General features: G+C 35.0%; 1 protein-coding gene and 1 long non-coding RNA gene across 6 annotated transcripts in view; one reads left to right on the forward strand and one right to left on the reverse strand.

Annotated features, from left to right (window-relative positions):
• Positions 1 to 9,007, forward strand: part of LOC138187084 (uncharacterized) — a 243,144-nt gene extending 234,137 nt beyond the window's left edge. The window contains exon 3 of the long non-coding RNA XR_011175083.1: positions 8,876 to 9,007. This is a non-coding gene — a long non-coding RNA (uncharacterized LOC138187084). The remainder of the gene's footprint in view (positions 1 to 8,875) is intronic.
• The window catches only part of rho-5 (rhomboid-5), a 284,621-nt gene that overhangs the window by 29,546 nt on the left and 230,946 nt on the right, over positions 1 to 24,129 (reverse strand). For all 5 annotated transcript variants that reach the window (XM_069127553.1, XM_069127552.1, XM_069127550.1 and 2 more), the window contains 3 exons: positions 8,818 to 9,153; positions 7,694 to 7,880; positions 5,830 to 5,919 (listed from right to left, as the gene is read on the reverse strand). In XM_069127553.1, coding sequence (XP_068983654.1) covers positions 5,830 to 5,919; positions 7,694 to 7,880; positions 8,818 to 9,153 — 613 coding nt within the window. The remainder of the gene's footprint in view (positions 1 to 5,829; positions 5,920 to 7,693; positions 7,881 to 8,817; positions 9,154 to 24,129) is intronic.

The following is a 24,129-nucleotide window of genomic DNA, read 5'->3' on the forward strand; positions in this document are numbered from 1 at the left end:
AATTTGAGTCTCATTGCTTCTTTTAATAGACATTTCCAGTGCTTGTTGAAAAGTGACAACAGCAATATGATATTTCTTTGTGGAGTAAGCTGGTAATGTATTACAAGATGAAAGTTCATACGACAACAATTAAGCCATCAGCGTGTAATAAAGTCGTCTGTAATTTCTATGAGTCGTCGACGAGCTATTATATCTTCCATTAAATCGTCACTCTCGCGTCTGGTTCGAAAGACGAAGAGAAGGGTGTCACATCGAACGAATCTCACTTTTAACGAAGACAAAAAAAAAGATTCTGCCCAGCGTAAAATGCACTTTTTTCTTTCCCAGGATGAATTGAAAACATCGTCGATTACACATACTCTTTGCGACACTTATGCAATCCGTATTATAATTCGTGATATTCTAACTGTAACGAAATAATTGCTCTTCTTTGTAAGTATTCATTCAGAATAATACCATAAACATATAAAAATCATGCAAGTGCAAATGGACGGAAATTTTAAAAGGAATATATTCTTTAAAACATTACGATAAACTTACAAAAATTTCCGAAAGAAGAAAATACAAATTAGTTAAAGAATTGATCGAGTAAACTTAATTACGTTCGATTTTCTTTACGAATATTTGTTCAAAAGTGTTTTATAACAAATGCTCTCTATGACATCTGTACGAACCTTGTTATGATTTATATCATTTTAATTCCGCTGAAATATTTCCTATTCTTTGAAGATATATTTGTAAAATAATACTAACTAGAGAAACTGAAACTAGGGAAGAAGTATTGGAAAGAGTCGATTGAAGGAAGAAGAGACACGAGTCTGTTGAAAGAGATCCTCTGAATACGTTCGGAATCGGAACACATCCGAGAAATGAATGATGAAATTCTATTTTTAATAAACTTTTCTTTTAATGATATACTCATTTGTTTTATGTCAACGGTTCAAGTCATGGCGCAGCGGCGTTGTTTTATAGCCAGAAATTCGGTTTTGTTCCCGTTTAATAGGATTTTTCTTTTGTACGGCAAATTAATAACCGACCCTCAATTTAGCCGATTTTACTTAGGAAAAATGTATTATAAGTTCATTAGAATCTATAATTCTATCCGAGATTCAGGATAAAAAATTCTTTTCTTTGGACCATTAACATTTTCGATGTTAAAATTCTCTAAAACTTCGTTCAGATGTTTTTTACATCGTTAAATTTTATTAATAATATACGTGAGAGATTAATATCTTGTAATATCTTGTAATTGTGAAGATTTTCAAACCTTTCGTCTAACCATATTTTCCCAAAATAATACTATATATACTTAGAAAACCCGTAGAAAAGGATATAAAAGGGAATTTTGGGAGAAATATATTTTCTAAAATGCTATCACAAACTTATAATTAATTGTAATTAAAAGTCTCGAAAGAAAAGAGAAATAATTTGTTGAAGAATTGATCAAAGAAACTTCATCGCATTGAATTCTCCTCATAAATATCTTTGTGGAATAGCATTATTTCTCTACAATAACGTTTATTAAGAATACTTATTTTATTTTACGTTGACACTGAAATGTTAGAAGATCGTAGAAATTATATTTCCATTGAATTATTTTATTCGATTGTATTTTCACTAAAATGTACAAAGTATACGAACTTTATTGGAGAATCTTTCTGTTAGTGATATAGTAATATTCGTTTCCATAGAAAACGTTTTCGTTATCCTACCACCCCGATTTTCACGTCTTTTTTCTTTTTTATTTTTACCCTGATAGAACAACGTAGACGACAGCTCGAGGCAGCTATAGCGTGGATCCCTCATGTTTAACCGCAAATCTCGCGAAAATTGGAATTATAATTGGATAGGGCGGAACAATAATTTCAGCTCGTGCCGCCATTTATTCGTTCGATTTCTCTTTCTCGGTCGTGCGAGTCGCTGGTCCATGTTCATATAAATTACGTATGTTTGTGGAACATGTGCCTTCGAAGAACGATAGCTGGCCGAGTAATTATCATTATCGACCGGTGCAGGAGTGTGGACAAGTTAATACCTCAGTCCAGACCTAGGGATTCTGTTTTATTTCAATTATAATTCAGAAATTGAAACGACAATAGAAACCTAAGAATCGATGATGTTTTACATAAGGTGGTAGCGTTCGAACAGTTTGATCGTGAAGTTGAAAGAGGATGAAGATAAAGATGGAATTAAATCTTGTTAGGATTGCGAAAAGATAATTAATTTTTTTGTAGCAACTCCATGTATATATGAAGAGATCTTTTACAGAAAACTTTTGAAGTTTCGTTAGTATTGCAACGAGATACGAGATCATAATTGTACGAGTAAAGTTTGAAACCGATCTGAAAACGTCGTAGCGAATCACGTACGTAAAAGCTACAAGATTTGTATTGCAAACGAGAAACAATATTTTACTTTCGGTCAATTCTGCTTTTATATTATTTTAATTAATAACTCTATAGTAATTTAATCCAAGAATTATATGCATAAAATTATCACAAGAATTATTAACTGACTTAAAGTAATGGGACACTTTGTGCGGATATGGTTTACCTCGATAACCAATAATAATATTTTCGCCGGCTGCCGGATAATTTTTAAACAAACTAATTTCACGTTTCCTATCATACAGTTTCTAAGTACTTCAGAAAGCTGATTTATATATTTGACACCCTTTTCTCGTTCATTCTCAACGATTCTATACGTGTTCCGTAATATTTAGGTCAGGGCTCTGTTTGTCGTTGCATTTCCAAAACATTTGCGAGCCAGGGAAAGTTATAAATGAATAGCAGAATGACGATAGAACTCGAGAATTTTAAATAAAATCCTAAAATACAATGGTCCTCTATAAATAAAAAGTCGAAAGTTCAAGTGTGTCTCGTAATTAAACATTTCCTAAAGATATATTTACTTAATGATTAAAAGACAAGCGACGTATATCGTTTGAAACCTTCGCACAGCCTTGCTCACACAAAAGGAAGGTAATTTTTCATTAATTAAAACGCTGCAAGGAACTTGCTGCCCGGATTATCGCCAAGACAAACGAAACTTTGCGGAGCTTCTTTCTTTGCAACAGTTTTTAGTGATAACATTTTCTGATTATTTCTGAAAATTCTGTGAAATTCTTAGTGGGCAAAAGTGAAGTTTTCTTTCTTTGTTCAAACACGGAAAACATCGATTTTGTAGGTAACGAGAAATATCTATTCGTTTGTATCGTCTATACAGACGATTACATAGCGTTTCAATCGTAAGTTTCGAGAAGATACGAAAGAGAAAAAACGTGGATGGTACCGAGGAAGTAAAGTGTCAAAGAGGATTTTACATGCTGTCGTTGCCTCTAGTTTAAATCTACTTTCTTTGGTCGTTCATTCTTGACAAACTTCTCCGTGGGGTTTGTACACAGAAGCTTATGCTCACAGCACGGTGTAAAGCGACATAAGTGCCATTCTCCCTTGCAAGTCAGACATGAGATCTGCTTGCTAGACAGCAAATTTAAAAGCCGATGAGACAGGAAAAGAATAGCAGAGGTAGCTATCTCCGAGTTTCAAAGACACTGTACCCTGTTTTCTTCCGATTAACGTTAAAATTGCTAATGAGAAACGCGAAAATCGCTGAAGATTCCTTCTAGAATCGTTAAGGATTAAATTTATTATAAGAACTATTAAAGAGATTAATTGATATTGCTGACGATTAGCGTTAGTATTGCTAATGATTAACGTTCGAACTTCTGGCGATTAACGTTAATCTCGATAAAAACAGATATTGCAGTTGCTGATGATTAATATTAGAATGTCTAATAATTAAAGTTGAAAGTGGTAATAATTGATATTAGATTTCCTAAGGGAACTTTCACGAAAATATCACAGGTTAAAGTAATTATTCGAAAATAATTTACAAACTGCTCGTTTCATCGGTGACTTTCATACGAAACAGTTGACTGGAAGTTGAACATTTCCCTCCAAATTTTCGTTCCACAGAACTCTATCAAGTTACGATTGTATCAAAACGATAGAGTTGTTACAGAAACTTGAATTAAAGTTACAATAATGTTATTAACCGTGACATTTTACTATTTCTTAGATTGGGGTTAGGCAGATTGTTTTGTAATTCCATTTTCCTAATACATTTGCGACACTAGGCACTGCTGCTAATTCAAAAAGTCGCACAGTTGCATTTTTTATTCGACTCGAAGAAAAGCACACCTTTTCATATCTTCGCGAAAACATCACAAGTGGGATTCGAAACAAAGTCAAAAAACTAATTAAGCAAGAAGATATGGAATAAGTTGGCAGCCGGTACCCGACGATGAGAATTCAAGCGGCAACTTATGGGAAACGAGATTGTTCTACTCAATAGAAACTTGTTGTGTACTTTTAGCGAAACTCCTGATGAAAAGATGATCGTTCCAGCCGAACGAAAAGTCTCGGCGAAATTAAACGTTACCTCCTGAAAGTAAAACCTTGTGATCGTTGACTTTTTCGGCCTTAATTTCGCGTCGACCGATCAACGGAGGTAGGAAAATCATCGTGGTCCAATTTTTTACTAATTAAAAAACTTGAAGTTGTAACGAACGCTTATCAAACATTCAACTTTATAATTTAATCACGCCGGCTAAACTTTCGCTCTATCGCAATCTCGTCCAACTTTCAAGAATACAAAAATTTCAATACAAACACTTCCGATCGAATTCCATCGATAAAAATCCCTTTTTGAATTGGAAAACTCGCAATCTCTTTTCAACGAGATTCCACGGGAAAATTCTGCGATGCTTCCATCCATATCAAAAATTTCACTGCTCTGCGAGTTAGAGAGAGAAAAGAGAGAGGGAGAGAAAAAGACTAAAATGAATAGTAAAAATGTGAAACATCGCGTTAAATGAAATTTCACGCGGAAGTAAACGAGATTTCTTGAATGAAAAGTAGATCGACGATCGGTAATTAACGCACCTTCGAAATTAGCAACTGACTGGTGCAAATTCGCCAGATATCAAAGTCAATCCAACGCGTTAGAAGATGTTCGAGAACCGGGATAATCGGAAGAGGGTTACCGTTAGCTCGTTAGCTTAATGATCGCGCAGACTTCCGTTGAAACACACAACCTGCCTCGAAGGAAACTTGGTCCTGTTTCGCGGCCGAACAGTGCGTCGGTTGATGATAACGAAACGCTGAATTAACTGGTTTACTCGTTTGCCATGATTCCCATTGGTAATAACAGGAAATGAAATACGCGAGCGATTCGATATGTCGTTTCCTATTAGAGGAAACTCTCCCGACGCTGTGCGTCGCGATGTATCTCTTTTCTCGACGGAGGCTCCTCTTTTCCTATTAACGCGTAACCATGATTTATATGCATGGTTTTTCCAAAGATTTATAAAAGATTTATAAGCAAAAATATATAAGAATATACGAAGGCACAGAAGATAATTTTAAAAACTCGCTCTATTTCTTTCGGCATTTTCTTTTTTTTTTTTGTTCTATTTAGACAAGGTTGATCAGTTGTCAATATTACACGATGACCACACGAATCACCCGTGTTATTGATTTTCTTGCAAAAATTTCGTTGATGCATAGTTGAAGCTAAAATATAGATTTTTAAATTAAGGCAGCATATTTATAGTCATTCCTAAAAGACACCGTAGCAAAGCAGAAATTCGAAATCCTCGTTGAAAAAAATTTGTGTATTGCTATTTAGAAATTCCACTTATTACGAATAAAACTTGCAGAGATGGAGGGAGTTTCAAAATTTTAACCCGTTTCGAACTGGAATATTCTCGCGTGTGTTTGTCATTGCTGATGGAAAATGTAATGAAGAAAATGAAAAAGAACTCACCTCGACGACGTAATGAAGCCCCGAAAGTGTCATTCTGGCCACAGAATCTTTTCGTCTGACTGGTTGCTGCCATCTCCTCAATGTAACGCCCTAAATAAAAGAGCACTTATTATTTCCACAGGAAATGTTATCCGCTAAAGAGTTACGCGAATGGTTTTAACAGGACCAGCCAAGGATAAAGGTTTGAGGAAGCGTGTTAATTAAAATTCTGCGAGCAAGTAAAGAGAAACTCCGCTTTTCATTAAGGAAATTAAATACAATTAAACGAATTCATTAATGAAAATCGGCGGAACGGAAGAGCAAAGTGGTTCCTTTGAGGGAACGCAATCGATACCATATCCCTTCGTACGTTCGATAAAGAGAATTCGCGACGCTCTGTATTTTTATCTGGTGTCGAGGAAAAAATAAGCTCGATATATTTCGGTTGACACAGTTTCGCGAGGACCGTGAATGAAACTTTCTTATCTTCGCAGAACACCAGAAATTGTATGTCGCAAAAAGTGAACAGAGTTTCCTTTTAGATTACACGACTTGACCAAGTACGTCGTGCCTTCGTCGCGAAAAACTTTTAATGGAAATAATTTTATACCGATAAACGTGCCTACGACGAATTAACCATCGGGTTGACGATGTTTCGTTGAGTTTTATGTATATGAGTATCGGATATACCACGAAACGCTTATAGGTCCTTTGATGAATTTTATCGACAGTTGCAGTAGAAATAATATAAATTAAAATAGTTCTTTGCCCTTTGGTCAATTTTCCTTGAATATGCGCTTTGATAAATTTCAATTGCATTAAAGATATTATGCATTAACGTAGTTCTAAAGATTGGGATTTCTTCTCGTTAATATAAACGAAGCATAATTTCAAGAAGAAGGATTAAGGAACGCACGAAAAAGGAATTACAAGAAAAGGAAAGAACATGAATAGTAATTTTATTAAGACCTGCATCTTCGGATTTGTTATGTTCATTTGGGCTGCAAATTTATAAACCTTTGTATATAACAACAAAAATCATAGAAAGATAAATACTGTAAATCAAATAGATACAGCATGTTAGAAAAAGGAGACTAGAATTTTAAGAGCTTGTGGCATTTATCGAAAAATGTCACATAGAGTAAACGCGAAAATTGATTAATCGCGACACCTGTCGTCGTTACTGGCGTGTTATTATGTATTGCGCCATAACCGCCGGGCACTGGAATGGCTTTCGTTCTTCTTCTTTTGACAGCCAAACGATACACAAGTGAGACGCGTTGTGCGAAATACGTATATGGATCGAATATAAACGAAATATAGACAAAAATGAGCACACGTAGTGGGAAAAATGAAGTTCGGATAATATTGACTTACTACGTACTTTATATCTTTTCAATCACTTTTCGATTATTATTGCGATATACAGTAGCGGCTATGAAAAGTAATCTGTACATATTCTTGTTTTCCAATGGAGAACTTTTTTATCAGGTTCCACATTCAATTTTTATAGCATTGAATTTTCGTAGTCGTGCGAAAATATTACAAAATGATATCAAGCTTGATATACTTAAACTTAATCAATATAAGTATACAAATGCTATGATATATTAACAAATGTACAAATACCTTTCCTAGTCACGGTATGTGTAAGAGGTTTTGAACAAATCTCGTGTCTTCAAGGTGTACATTCGCTTTTCACTCACATCGTATTACTTTTTCTTGTTAAATGACAAGGAGTAGAATAAAAATACTTAATCGATATTGGGAGCTTTTCATTTTCATTCCAGGTATACTATTTTTCTACTATTTTTCTTTGTACATGTCTAACGTAACTTCTGTAAAGTTTTTTCAACTTTCACGTATTAATAACCTGCTGACTTACTTCTGGCACCTCGGTAGTATCTGGCACGTCCCTGGTAATATCAGGATCCGGCGGTCTGTGTTCCGGAACAAGGGCACCGTATTTCCTCGATGCCATTCTTCGTCTTCGATCCAACCATCTTTGTCTCTCCACAGCCTCGGACTCCTCGTCCACGCCGAAGAATTGTGCTGTTTCGCGTCTGATGTAGCTGAAACAGAAAATAAAGCACCGTTCGAGTTATTCGTTCAACAAAATCTATTTACACCGCGCGTTCCATCTACGTTCTTCTACCACGTAATAAAAAGGAGAACAACGAACGTTACACACGAATTCGATTAATGTAGTAAGAATGTCTGTAAACTACTACGTGGATGGTACATTGGATGTATTAGATCACTTGGAATTCTGATAGAATTTACGTCGAAATAATGGTCGATCGAGAATTGAATTCAATCTTAAATAATTGGTATGTTTGCTACCATAGCGAATTTGATAGAATATATTTCGTAATATAATATATATTGTTATAACATATTAGAAATGTATATAACTGATACAGAATCTTTGCAAAAGAAAGCAATCTTTTTTGAAAATTATAAAACTCAATTTATAACTTCAGCGTCGATTATAATGTATATAGTATTATAATGGTTAAAGCGATTATAGGCGATATATTGAGAAAAAGATAGTAATTGCTTGCGATTTATATTACTTTAATCAAAATGAATTGAATATGAGGTACGTTGATCAACTCCATAAATTGAACAGAACAGTGTTATGTTAAACCCTTAGAAGTCTTCTTTTTATCATCCTCTTGCACTAAACGAACTTACGCAAGTTCTCGATTTCATTAGTTCTTAATTTCATTACATAAGTACACAATTAATATTCAATTTTCAAAAAACAAACGATTATAATCATCTTATACCATCTTCATGCAATAAACGAACTTCCATGTTCCACTTGCCAAGTTCCAGAAAACTGAATATTAATTGTGTACTTATGTAATGAATTAAGAAATTAATGGAAAGCACGGTTAATGGGATCGGCATAAAATTAAATCTAAATTAATTTGAGAACGCCGCTCACACGTGTGAAGCTGATAGCGAATATATTGAGAAATATGTTAAATAAATTAAACTGACTTCCTGATAGCCTCGGTACGACTCATAGTCCTCCTCAATCTGTGTTTCTGTGTGCCAGGATTGCTGGAAGTGCTGGCCAGCTGAACGACTGGCCTGGGTGCAGTGGGTGCTGATACGCTTCTTGTGATGCTTGGCCCAGGTTCTTGGGTCCTGGGTCCAGGGGTGGCCAAGGATATCGTTGCTGTGGTTGTGATTGGTGCAGCAGTTGTTGGGTTCGTTGATGTTGGACCCACGCTTCCCACTGGGTACAAGCTGATGCTCTGGCCATTTTCTCCATCGGGGGCACTCGAAGAAACCGTGGATGTGCCGGTTGTGCCGGACCCTGGCGATGGTTGCCTGTAGACATTAATTTAGAACGTTGGTAAGTTAAGAAGCATTTTAATTCATGGTATTATTAAAACAGAGAATTTTTCGAATAAATATAAACAATTAAAAAGCTTAACATGGATACGTGATTTTGTATAATAATGAAAAGCCTTTGATATAGGCAGAAGAAGAAATAACTTTCGTATTCCATGGATTGATTGTAGCTTACGATTGTAGATCAAAATTGTTCAAAGAGGTACGTCATGGCCATTCGAATTTTTTTCAATATCTCGCCATACAGATGAAATTTATTAACAACCTTCTAAGGACACTGGAGAAACATAATATGTATTTCACTAAATGTTTGTAGATTATTGCTGTAGATTAAAATTGTTCAGGAAAATACACCATGACCATTCAAATTTATTCATCACACTATAAAGCAGAAACTTATAAACATTTTTTAAGAACACTAGAGAAAAATCGTACGAGATCATCGAGCGAGATAATCTTTATATCATTATATTACATTATTACGGACATTATTATTTATCAATATTAAATGAACGAGACTGTAGATGATAACTATAGATTAAAATTGTTCAGCAAAGTACATCATGGCCATTCAAATCTATTCGTCACACCCTATAAAGGAGAAATTCATGAAAAATTTGTTAAGAACGCTAGAAAACGATAAAAAGCAATACCACTGAATACCTTCCTCATAATAAAATTTCAATTCTAACACATTTAACGCTTTCGCTAACCAAATTCAAACAGAGTCTCTTTCCATAAAACACGATGCCTTGGAAGACTGCCGCTTTAAAATCGACCCACAGGTGAAGACCGAATTTTAGCGCAGCCAGATTCCCGGTGGTAGCGATATCTCGTTTCTTTCAGGAAGGATCGCGTGGAAATGATTAAAATTGGATGGGGTGAGGCGGCTGCGAGAGCGGCTAAAGAGCCTCTTTCTCCACGGGTGCAGATCGGAAATCGCGGTGAGGACGGTGAAACGTTTCCGTGGTTGAATGTGCACCGGTTATGAACTCGGCGACGTAATCCCGCAGCGGCAAAGAAGAAGAGAAACTATAAGCCCTGTCCAGCCGGCTACAAGTAGCCGAAAGTGGCGACTCCTGGCCACAAGCTTGTGTACAGGATCCCTATGGAAACGTGGCAAACTTTTCAATTTTATCTGCTTCTCATCTATTCATGACTCGTCGGTTTCGTGTTCCGGCATTCTTTTACGGGATTCTCCGGTTACGTGGGCGCTGTCCAGCTTCCACAACAATCGACCACGCCGGCTACGACAGTCCAATAACCGGGACTGTGCGCTGAGTAGGTTTAGAAAGTGATAGGATACTTCGAGAGTAGCTTGGAATCAATTACAAGTCACGTGGAGAGGCTGACTATCTTTTAGGCGATTCTTCTTGAGGATTATTAAAGGTATTTATTTATTTTCTAAACCTAAATCTTATATCTTGTTCCTTTTCTTTTTTTTTTGTTTTAGAAGCGTGGGTTCTTAATAAGGTATTGTGAGATTTCCTTTTTGTTTCTGGAGGATATTTACGTATTGTAATACAAATCTACATTTTGAGAATTGTTAACAAGACATGTTTTATTTTTCTCTTCTTTCTATCTCCTCCTTTACATTTTTTGAAACATAAATGTGTAATATTACGAATGACCTAGTTTCGAAAGAACTATCAGATTTTTGTTTTTGCTTTTGAATAATATTAATCTTTTTCGATATGGATTGAAGAATTGTGTCTGTTGTCATTGAAGGTTTTAATCGATATCTTTGAAAGATGCTGTACTGAAGTTTGTGAAGATCTCAATACAAGAGGTAGCGCGATGAATTTGTTTTATAATGTCAATGAAGAATTTCATATGACTATATATACATACAGAGAGAAAAATATAATAGAGAATAATTTTCACAATATTTTGTAGACTATAATTCTAACGATATTCCGTAGAGAATAATTCTAACAATATCTTTCTCATACCTTTTGTTATATCTGTCACGATCAAAGGTTTTACTGTATCGTGTGCATTTTAATTTTGAGTTCTAACATATCGTGCACGTTCGTGTCTTTAAACCCTCGTTGTAATTCAGCGGAACTTTACTTGGACTAAAATTTAACGACATTCGAGGTTACGATATAATCATCGGTTTTACGCGATCGAATTACTTTGACTTCCTTCAGATATGTATCCAGCAAAATTACGCTCCTTCGATTCCACTCGTTAACACGTCCAACATTTGTTCACAATTTGTAGGGACTTCTGTGCGACTTCTGTCTCGCGCCTATACATACGCCACAATCTATGCATGCGACTTAAGCCAGGTATCAAACACTGAAAGCTTTACAACGCAATTACGTTAGACTACCGAGCTCTATCAGACACGAGAATCATTTGATACCTTTGAATCGTTTCGAACCATTTTCGAATAATGGGCGAGTTGTATCAATTGTTACAAGTATTTTCCACGTTCAAATATTCAGTACAAAATTACACTATTTTAAAGGCACGACAAAAAAGAAAGGACACGAAGGTACATTAGTTCACGAGGGAAACATGGAAAACCTTTTCTCGAGGTATTTTTTTTTTTTTTTTTTTTATTAAATTTTAAGATTTTATGGCCATAAAGTTTCAAGATGATAAAATTTTGTTTTAGTTAAAATGTATTATTAAAATTCCTATTAACAAATAAAATTCCAACAATAAGATATCTTCTAAACTAGATCTTACGCTTTTATATTTAGCCAGGATAAAAAGCGAAAGGTAATATAGCAGAGAAGAAAATTGTGTTGGAAAAAGTGTACGATTCAGCGGCGGAACTTTTTTAGTATGATAACTCACAGAGGAAGATTTAAAATCGCGGCCTTGCGTTCGCTACAGTTTCATTAAAAAATCATGATGTTTAATTACCACGGCAACAGATTGCATAAGATTGACCCTCTAACGTGCAGCACGAAGAGGAAGGCGTGCAATGGTTGAGCCTCAGGATAAACTGCTGGAAAGCATGTCGAGGGAAAAGAAAAAGGGAGACGCGAGCCAGCACCTGCTACCTCGAAGACCCAGAGAAATGGCCTGTCGTCTTCGTACGTGCACTTTTCTTTGAATATTCACCTCGTTTCGATGAACAAAGGGTTCTATTAATAAATTAGGAAAGATACATCTCTCTACCTGAGCACTTATTCCATCTGAATTTCACTAATTTTGTTTCAAGATCTAGAAGGAAACACAAGGATGATTTTAATTTTAATCGTTTTCATTTTAATTATATATAGGATATTATAAAGTCGTGGAATTTTAATATTTATATCGGTGCAATGAAGATAGAGAGATGGAATTTCTTGAATAAACTAAGCGCTAATGAGAATCATATCGTTATGTTTCTGTTCCTGTTAAGTTAATTAAAAGGACTCTCATTTAGTCAACTTTAATTCTCGGAGGTTTAATGTTTTGAATTTTTCTATACGAATATTCCTGCACTTCTTGTACAATAATTTTGAAGTAAGTTCAATAATTTTGAACAATTTCGAGAAAATTCTATTCCTGCTGTTACATAAAATCTATGATGGGCGTTGGAATAATTAGTCAGTATGTCTTTACAGTAAATATATTAATAGATGAATCGCTTATTTTGAAAGTGGTGTAAGTTCGTTTTCAACAATTTCCTCCCTCATTCTGCGCTTCCTGATTACAAGGAGCCATTTTCAAAATCTACAAAAAAGGGAATTATTCTTTTTCTTTCTTCTTGTAAAATAGTGGTACGAATATGTCACAAAAATTATACTAGAAATTAATTCTTATTAAGAAAGAAGCTGAATTTATCTGAAAAGTTATCGAACCTTTGAAGTTAACGTCACTTACAATTTGTGATTTTAGCGACTGACAAAGATGAATTCCGCTCGTAAAGAAGAGAAAAGAGAATGATAGACAGAGGAGACATAATTGTGTCCCGTGACAATAAAACTCTAATATCCGGCCGTGGAAACGAGGTGTGAGCAATGCGAAGCTGACTTTTTCCAGCGAGAATGTGGGAGAATTGGGAACAGGGAGCAGAAAGCGGAAGGAAATTGGCGGTCAGTCATCGAGTTTCCCGGTAAATTCTCTGCTTTGTAGTCGAAAAACGCGTTACACAATTCCCTTGCACTTAGAATTATGTCCATCGTCCATTTTTTTCAGGAAGATCACGTCATCACGAAGTTTTTCGATAATCCATGATATTTCAGTCAGTTTCTCGATCCACCGACAGTGTTACAAAGTGTTAAAAAAATTGTTTTGCGAATAATACATACAGATTATATAGTTAAAAATGGATAATAAAAATAAAATGACGTACAGGTATTAACGAAAGTATTTGAATAGCTCTGAATATATTATTTTTCTATAATGGCATAATATAATTAATATAAGCGATAATCAACTGGTCAAATATTTCCATGCATCAAACTGTAGACTAATGATAATTTTCATGAAACATTTCATTTAGTATGAATATTACAAATTTGATGCAAGTTCTTTTTGTTAATTACTCCATTCTACGATCCATTACGATTTTATCTGGATGCAATTTTAGACGAAATTCATTAACACTCCGAGTAAATAGCCGATAAATTAATAACGACATGTGGTAATTAATTACAAAACCGAATGCACGGAAAATCAAGGGAAATTATTATCGGATAACTGAGAATATTTTCACTCGGCGACCGATCCATACCAACGTAGCAAAATATTTTCCATTTCCCTAACCATCATTTCCTTTCTCTATTTTCGTGCATTAAAATGCAAAATATTCGAGGGAACAAAGAGAAACTGCGTGTGGATTTTTGTTTCTCTCGTACCAGTTCTTTCAACAGAGAGAATAATCGCGCGATTTTCATGGCTTTTCTCTGTACACGCGAAATATAAATTATCCTATCGAAACGTAACCCGTGCGGGTTTCGATAAATTTTCGATTTTAATTTAATCGTCCATTAATCGGAAAGAAGAGCTGTGGTTTATGAGAAAGCAACGGAACGTTGCCTTGGCAATATTTCACGGGTTCTCTTCGTTCGAGAGTCGTGCATCGACCTCGAAAACATTCGATCGATGCTTTCCAAGCGGATTAAACCGATACAGCATTACTTTTAACTAAAGAAACACCGACTTTATTCCGCGTGATGTAGTTAGACTGATTGCCAATTTCCTTAACAATTCTTTTTTACTTAGGCATCTCCTGTTTTTTTCTCGTCGTTGCCTTCTTGTCAATTATGTGTTTAATAACTATAGTATACGATAAAATTGTAAAAGTTGATCGTACGATAAAAATTCATCACTCACTTCGTATCACTTGTAAATTTGATAAAATTATCGGAACACTTTTCTGTAATAATTTGCCGGCTAACGATATCAACGAATTTACAAGTTACAGGTTAGTGTAGGTTTTCTCTTTTCTAATTTTAAAATTTTACATTGAATAGAACAATCAAATAATTCGTTGTTTGTGAAGCGACTTAACAAGTATTTCGCGATATTGTTCCTTCCTAATATTTGGAAACATCACAAAGTTTGAAATAGAAGGTTCGACGAACCACGAAAACGCGTTGAAAAGAACGATCATCACGAAAAAAGATTTTACAGTCGTTCGCAGTAGCTTGGGAATTTCAGCTCGTATCAATTATATTTACATAGATTGTTCAAGTTTTAAAAATCCAGTGAATCCATGATAGTGGAAACTCTCTGCGTGTACTATTCAACACGGTACGAGCTTTTTTCTGGGGGAATTTTATATTAAAACAGCAGCCACGGAGTTCCCTTTCGAATTTGCATACATATTGGCGTTGGATGTTCGTATACTGAGAATTTATTGCGAGAATGTTATAATTTTTAGTGTTCCTTGCATTTCCCCCTCCGGTTTTAATTCTACACGCGAAAATAAGTCGAAAATGTAGAGTAGGGACTTTTCGCTTAAGACCCCGTTTTGAAAAAAATAGGAAAAAATGGAAAAAATAGTGCTCAGTGCACACGTACTTCATACATTTTCAAATTTGACCTTCTGAAAAATTAAACCTCCAACGTAATTGTTATTCTCGTTATTTTCGTTATTTCAACGTAATTCTCAACTTATTCTTCATTTTAATTCTACTTTCAGCCATGTAATCTGTCTGACTGTACTTGTACCACGAATTAACAACAACAGTGTATATTTGCAACTCGACAGAGTCCAAGACATACAGTTAGGGAAAAAAATAAACAGACAAATAGTGGAACTACTTCCACTGAATGAAATTTAATCGAATTATTACTAGTATTACGTACTTATATTTCATTTATTATACAGGTTGCCGATAAGATCGGGACAAAACTTATGCTACGTGTTAAGGAAGTTAAGTGGAGTAACGAAGTCAAAGTAGTTCATACAAACTTGTGCCCGAAAGTGTTTCATTGAAGAGTTACAAGCGTCCAAAGATTTGTATTAACTGTTTCGCCAGTTATGACAAATGTTCGAAATTTCTGCCTTCTGCGAGAATGCAGATTTCCACTCGTCGAATAATGATTGTCTAATCCTTTCGAATATACTTGACGTTGTAAAAATAATAGTAAATGCATGAATACTTTCCCATGAATTTTGGATATATTCCCAAAGCTGATCTCCTGTTTCTATCATATTTTCAGAAACCAAGAACAACTTTCCCGAAAATCTTTGAACGCTTATAACTCTTCGATCAAGCATCTTCGAACGTAAGTTTATACGAACTTCTTTTACCTGCTTGGCGTCATAAACATGAGTATAAGTTTTATCCCGATCTTTTTGTACACTCGGTACACCTTATCATACATAAAGATTACTTAATAAATAATTGAAATTATTATTTACGTTTCTGTAAACGAGCCATATTTATCGAAATTTTATTGGAACCTATTTCCACTATCTGGCCGCTTATTTTTGTCCTCGGTGACAGAGTAGGTCAACGAATGAATTGTAGCACCGAACAAATTTCTGAAAAAATCGGGCTCTTTTCTATTCTTCGATATAGTCATCGACGATAACTATACTGTTTGATCGATGGAAAACATTTGTCAAAATTATCATTATATTATTATTATATTGTCAAATTATATTTGCAAACCGCCTCAAGACCTACTACAGTTACTACGTCTGTGTATCAATATCGATAATCGGTACGCAACGTACACGTTCCGTTTCGTACTATGCACCTAATTACGTCCCCACATAATATTAGCCTCGATTAGTCGTTCATTATAAGTAAACCGACCAATGCATTATTGACACACGGAATTATCCGTGTTAATTACGTAGGCATGAAGACGGAAGATCGATTACAGGGATATATGAGAAGCATCCGGTTTAACCGTGGAAAGGCACAACGACGAACTTTAGCTCGGTGCAACATACATAATTAGTCGTCTCTGATTGCCAGCGGCGTGTATATGTGTAATCACGGAGTGCAATTTCTGACAAGGTCATCGCAGGACCGGAGTCAAATTATTGGAGAATTTGAATATGCTAATCTCTCGAAATTTCCACTCGCTGGGAAATTCAAGGTTTATTTAAGAGGACAGACAGAGAGATGATTTTTCAAGATACTACACGTTGGTTTTGAGATTAATGTACGATTTCTGAGATGAGGTTAAGATCCGAGTATAATTTTGGTCTAAATTTCAGGTTTAATTAGAGGCGATCAATATGACGGTTAGTTTGAATCATTGCAAATATTGAACGTAAAATTAATTATAGATTTCTTTCTAAAAGATCTTAGGATATTCTCTATATTTAATAGAACTATAGATTCGATGTAGATTATTTGCTTTGGTGCAGATTATTTGATGTTGTGAGAATTTTAAATCGCACAGAATATTTTTTATAGAATATCTTATTATATTAATAGCGTATTTTATCATAGAAAGTATCAAGTTAAATATTTACTTACTTATTTCTTCCTAACAATGTATTTTTATTACGCAGGTAAATTTTGTTCAATTTAAGCAGTAAATATAGTAACCGTACAAACTCTTTTGATCAGGCGTGTGCATTGCAAAATTGTACCGGTTTTTGCATATACCAAGAAAGCTATTGTAGTGGTGATCGAATATTTGTCAAACGAACCAAGAGTGAGGATTTATTAATGTATAGATGAATCTATGAATAAGAAATATTCATACTTAATTTGGAACGTCAGAGATTTAAAAGAAGATTCGCTATACCGCAATGATTGAAATTATATCCATTATGAAGGAAAAGCGAACAATGAAATTCATGATGAATGAACTTTTGATGAATTTTAATCATTCGACTATGTCCGAGGAATTTTCATTTTATTATTTTCTCTTCATTAATATGGGTTCATATCAAATATCCAATCACCTTCCTCATGATCGATCACTGACGAAAGAATCACGTGCTTCGAATTAACCTGAAAACAAGCCATAGATTCTACACAGCCACGCCGGCAATAATAATCGACAGAACCGCGCGAGCAATTCAACGTTTGAAATAGTTTCGTCGCGAGCAGTGGGAGCCGGTTGATAAACTAGCTGTTAACTGCGAAACTGGAAATGAGCATCGAGGTATCTGCATTTAATTTCCGGCTCCTACCACCACCGTAACGAAACGAGACACGCCGCTTCCAGAGTGCGTCGCGACACCTCCACATATTTATGTTGAAACTTAAACGGATAGTCGTGGCTCGACCACGTGACTGAAAATGCTGTTACATACTGTATCATGGTAAATCAGGAAAATCCAATTTTTGCTACAGTTAGTTATTCGATTAGTTAAATACGTGGCAACGAGTTTAAGTCATTCTTATTGTTACTTCGATCAATCAGAATCAATTCTGAATTCTAAGATAGAAATTGTAACAAGTTTTGTTCCATTTGTGTACTATTGTATCGGGATTATATATAATTGCGTAATTATTCAACATGTCTCTAATAATTGAATAGAGGAACACGAAGGTTTAAAGCAAATATATCAGATATTTAAATCCCAAGCAGTTTTATATTCTTTTACAATATACCAAAAAATTGAATTTTCGACCACGATTTACAATTGAGTCTCTTAGAAACTATGCTGATTAAATCCATTTCATTGAGACGTAGCAGAAAATGATAATTACAAATATTATTCACCAAAAACTCACCTTGGAATTCGCAATTTTTTATATCATCTCTTTGCAACAAATAAATTCATGAAAATAAATCGATTGTCATTTAAGATGTCAAATTCTAAGTAAATCTGTTCGTCCTCTGAGAGACTCAATCTGATATTTTATAACCTTTTTTATAAGCATATTTTATATCCATTAATTAGGTACGTATCTTACAATTAAGTGGCTGCTGTTAGTGCTCGTGTTATAAGGAAGACTGACACATGGAAAATAACAAAACTGCGCTTCTAATTCAAAATATCGTAGCTAACATTAGGTTCTAGAGAAGCTTACCAAAGCTAAGATCGCAAGTTCTTATCCCGATAAAAGTTCTTGAAGGTTCGCGCCTAAGCAAAAAGCGTTGAAGCGCGAATTAGCGCGAAAAACTGCGGCAACTTTGGTATTTTTGCCCGGTGCTTTTGATGCCAGTGTTTTATTGGCCAGAGTTTTGTGTCAGACCGTGTTTCTTACACTGTCCTGGTTTTTGGCGGACAGTGGACCAGCTTGTGTCTGCTGCTAGTTGCGCTAAGATTTTTCACTGGTTCGTGTGACGGGAACGAATGAAAGAACAAAAGTTGCGTCGTCTGTAGCTATTAAGTTTCTTGTTTGTTAAGAGGGGATTTGTTATGGGGGGATGATTTATAGATTAGTCGGTGCTGCTAAGTAAAAGTTATTCCGGATAATCATCGAATGCTTACTTCGATAATGAAGAAGATGAAAAATCGCGTGATTCATGGAAATTTGTCCAGCGAGAGAAAATTATTTATAAGCAAAGCTGTAAATGTGTGAATGATGACTAGAGCGTTAGACATTCGAAGATCATAAGTGAGAAACATAATACGTAAGTTTTTGCCATTTTCTTGAACATGTAAAAAAATGTTAAGACTATTAATTGTACAGATAGATATCAGTTAATTAAGTTGAACTAACGTAACAATTAAATTAATATTATCCGTTTCTTACAAAATTTTATATACGTGTTACAAGCTTTCAGAAGGCTTATATTTTTGAACCTATCAAATTTCTTCTCCATTCAAAATTATCTCATATTACAGTGTTTCTTTTAAGCCATTAACTGACATCAAAGTTAGGAAATCAGCAAAAATAAATTTATCAGATTGTTTGACTTCTCTTTAGAGTATCAGAAATATGGGAAAAAGGGAAGTATTTGGATCGATTTTAAACTGTCTACATTTTCATAAAAAATTCCCTATGAGAGTGGAAAGGTTATATTTCGTCGAATACATAGCAAACATTTTTAAACCGCGAACGAAACTCGCAGTTTCTCAGAGTTTCTCAGAAACTGGCAAACTGGCCCCCTTTTAGGTCTACATTTTTATGATTATTTCAGCTCGTATAATCATGCCGTTTAAATTACAGCAGCTTAAACATATTTCATATTACTTACATGTGAATTAACTTCGTTCCTCTACTACTCTTACAGTCTACTTTTCCTTGTATAATTACACCATCTACAGTTGAAGTTAAACAGAAACGAACAGAAAATATTCTACCAACTTCCCAAAAATTTTAATCAAATAAAACTTGTATATCTTACTCCTGATATTTATAATTGAGCACTCTACATTCACAGTCGCTGATCAAACTATTATAATCGCTTATTTAAAGTTTAAACAACAATGGAATCAAAATTTACAAATGTAAAATGAAGCATTTTCTGTTACATGAAATATAAATGATTAAACATTGCAAACCGCAGCAATCCGTAATTGCTGTCATCCGAGTAAATTATTTTAAACAATAAATCATTTCCAATAAAAGAAGATTCCAAGTTTAAATTTCTGTAAGTGCTGAAATAGTACCATAGAAAAGAAATAGGTTGAATATTTTACTTGCTAGAATAATTTATTTTATTTATTTCACGGCCCTCATGAAAAATTCTACAAGAAATGAAATTAAAATTCTACAAGTTGCAGGTTATCTACTAATATCAATAAATACTCCAGCAAGATGTGACCAATTTTACGAGTTCATTTTATACATCACGCGTTGTCTGATTATACTATAAAACAATAATTATGAAAATTAAAAAATTAAGAAAGAAGTCTGGAACTTGTAACTTGCCAATTTCCGAATACAGTTAGTAAACTGCGAATTTTTATGCAAATTCATGTTTTTGACAACGTAGTTAAGAAAACAGAACCTCGGTAGGAAATTCTTCTATCTACCAAATATTACAGAAAGCACTAAGCTCTAGATACTTTACATTCGTATTCTATGCATTCTGTGCAATTTTGCACATTCGAATTTCCTCTTTAAATGCGTAAAAATCTGCACTTCAATTATTAATTATTAAATTGGTAAAGTAGATGTATAAACTGGAAGTGTCATCTTTAATCCAGTATTCTCAATACAAAACATCATCGCTGTTGTCACTCAAAACATCATTTATCATTCCGCCGTCTGAATTGCTTGAAGAGTCCCATGGAATCGCGGTACAAGAGGATGAGAAACAGGCTCGTAACTATCTCTCGTCGCGATTTAACGCGCGATTCCACGTATAGCGTGGAAAACTCGTCCCAAAGCGACTTTGCACCGTTAGTGCGAGTCGTTAGTGTTCCACGATCGAATGAAAAGCCGGTGGAAATTTTTTCACGTGCATGGCCAAACGACTCCCGGGTTCTTCCTCTGTTCGTGTGTCAATCGCGAGCGCGAGCACACGCTTGTTGCCGGTTAAAAAATAAATAGGAAGAAAAAAAATGCGACAAGTGGGTCAAGTTGGCGCGCGGGCCTTGACGCAAAGTGCAGTCATTGTTACACGAAGAGGCGGCCCAAAGCTCACGAAATAAGTGTCTTTAGAATTGCTGCCAGTCGGAACTGTGGAAAAAAACCGAACTGGAACTGGAACGAGCAGAGGGTTACAGGCAAAAGGGTGGGGAAACATTCGGGGAATTACGCGCCAAGCGTTTCCCATTTTCGAGGGTGCGATCATTAAGGCCAATTAAGAAAAGCTCGCGGCTCTTAAATGCCAGTTAGCACCGGGTTCCACAGGGATGGGTGTCTTTGCAGGGCAACTCGCGTAATTTTTGAAATCACGTCTTCGAATGCTTGGAAATGATTTGCGACTTTTGTCCTATTTTGAGGAATTCCTTATTGGGTTAACGATCGTGATTGACGTTCAACCCTAATTTTTTTCGAACAATAGAGAGTATCTTGGACTCTGACAAGTAACGGAGTTTGGTTCTTTCTCTTTTGAATAATTTAGGATGCGTAATTTTATAGTGAAAGTAGAATTTTTGGAAATTTATAAGGGTTTAAGAATAGACTAAATTCAACTTGTAAATTGCTACAAATTGTTTGAGAACCTAAGTAGATTTAAAGATGAATGATCTTAAAAATATTAATAACTGAACTGTTTGTGTAATTTGGCAATCCCTTTAAAAACAATAAAAACGTACAGATTGGCAACATCGATATTTTTCTTTACTTGATAGAATATAAAATATTCCACTTTGGAAGATATTATTAATGAATCTAGAAACGATTCATCTATTTATTCTCGGATTAATAGGAAAATCCTGTCACTAGTTTACCCCTGCATATTCATGACTTTATTTAGAAACTTTCATAAATCCTACGTAGCCAGAAATGTATGCAGCTTTCCGCCGCGGAGATATGAATTACAATAAGATGATATAATCTTGAAAAAGAATTTGAGAAAGGAATTTGGTCAGCAAATATGGCTGGTAACGAACTACCGCGAGTATCTGATGGAAAGATCTGCAACAAAGGTGGATGAAAATTTGTTGTCGTGTTTTCAAACCCAAAGCAGTGGCACAGAGTGGAAAATTGCTATCACAAATTTCGACCAAAGGATTTTAATCTTGACGATGAAACACGCGAAGGACCAACAATAGATGATATTTCCCGAGTTAAATTGCAAGAACTATATTTAACTATACTTTTATCTGCAATACATATAAACGAATACGACTACACTGAAATTGAAATGTAAATGAAAATTATTTCGTCAGAAATATTTGAATTAACATTCAACATTTTTCTCCTATATTTCATTATTTATAATCGCGTTAACAATTCGCGGCAATTATTAACGGCACGAGAGAATGAAGAAAGAAATTACATAAGCTCACAAATTGTCCCATAATTTGATATACTCTAAGTAATTTGAAAACTATTGTTTTGTTTTCTTGTCTTGCAAATTGCCTTTTATGCTCAGTTTCGCTTTGAATCATCGTCCGTAGGAAAATTATTTCTTGCATTGTATTATGATGTACTCCACCACGGTAGTAATCGTTATAAATTAAAATCCGTAGAGAATAGAGGATCAACTTGGTTGAAAAGAATTAATGAACCAATGACGTGCCACTTTTGTCTATCTTCCCCTAATAATAATAAAGTTACAAACTCGATGGTATCTTCCTTTCGCCATTTCTCATATATTTTCCATAAATCGTCGACGTTAAAACAAACAACCGTCCCTCGTCCCAAAAAGCACCCATAAAATTTGCATTCTGCGTAAGGCAAGCTCGAAAGTGCTTACGATAAATCATCGAAATCGCCGAAATTTTGCAATCTACCCCCTCTTTGCCTTAATATAGCCGACATATATATAGCCAATAGCCCGGGGATGCGGAATAATATGGTTACAGTTTTTTCCCGGTTCCGCGACGGTAAAGCGAAAATGAGAAATATTATTCGAGGCTCGCAGAGGAATCTAGTCACGATAGGGAGAGCTCTGTGCAGAGTAAGACTGGCCATTATTACCCCACTTTTTCAGCGAGCATTTGCTCGTGAAACCGGCATTTTTCAGCGGATGACCCTTCAAACCACCCTTCGGCCCGTTATCGATGCGGTAAGTGGTAAATCTGGAGTCCGCTCGCGCGCGCAACCACTTACGAAAATCCTTCTAATTATTGTAACCGGTTCGATAAACTCGGCCCGACCTGTTTCGAAGCCACCCCTCCTCTCTCTCTCTCTTGCTCTCGTTCATTCGTTTCCTAATTAGAAATTTCATGCTCATACTTTCGGCCGTCACATTACGCTGGATAAACGCTGCAACCTGCTAGCGAAAGCTGCCACGACTAATAAGCTGGAAATGCGTTGTGGCCACCCAATTCTGACCTCGAAACGATCTAACCTGTTTGTGAAGATACTCCACTTGGAAATTCGATGCGTAACGATATACAGAGACAAAAGTGTTCGTATACAGTTTGGCAATGTAGAAATAAAAAGAGAAATATTTTTTGTATGTTGTTCAATGTATTGAAATGTATGTAAGAGTATATACAGTTAATAGATATTCACAGTAATATGTGTAATCGACTTTCATTCATTTATGTATATTTATTACCGTAAATGTCTGGAATACATTCAATAACTGTTTTCTAAAACAATGCTTTTTTAATTTCCATATTCTACCTTGTATTTCCAACATATTCCAACTCTTATTGTAAATAACTATACATGTACGATTTTTGATTCCTTTTTTATCACTAGATATTACGATGTGATGGATAGACTGCTGATATTTGTGTAAATTTGTATCTTTATCAACACGATTGAACGAATAATACTTAGGAAAGACATTATGACAAACTGTATCGTTTTACAAGAGAAGAAACATCTGGAAAAATTATTGAAAATACCTAATGGTCCTCTGGGAAAGCATCTTCCTATAACTTTTAAATTCCATTCTTGTTAACTTATCGCAGCGCCATTGTGTTTTATCTCTACGCTATTCCACTGGTCTTATGACTTTTTAGTCTCTATATAAAAGTGAAAAATCATAACCAATCATATTTTTCCCGGCATAAAAATCGGATAAGGATAAGGTCGTTAACGTAAAACGTGTTAA

Source organism: Bombus flavifrons, chromosome 14, assembly GCF_040668555.2.
Source record: "Bombus flavifrons isolate JBK064 chromosome 14, iyBomFlav1_principal, whole genome shotgun sequence".
Lineage (NCBI taxonomy): Eukaryota > Metazoa > Arthropoda > Insecta > Hymenoptera > Apidae > Bombus > Bombus flavifrons.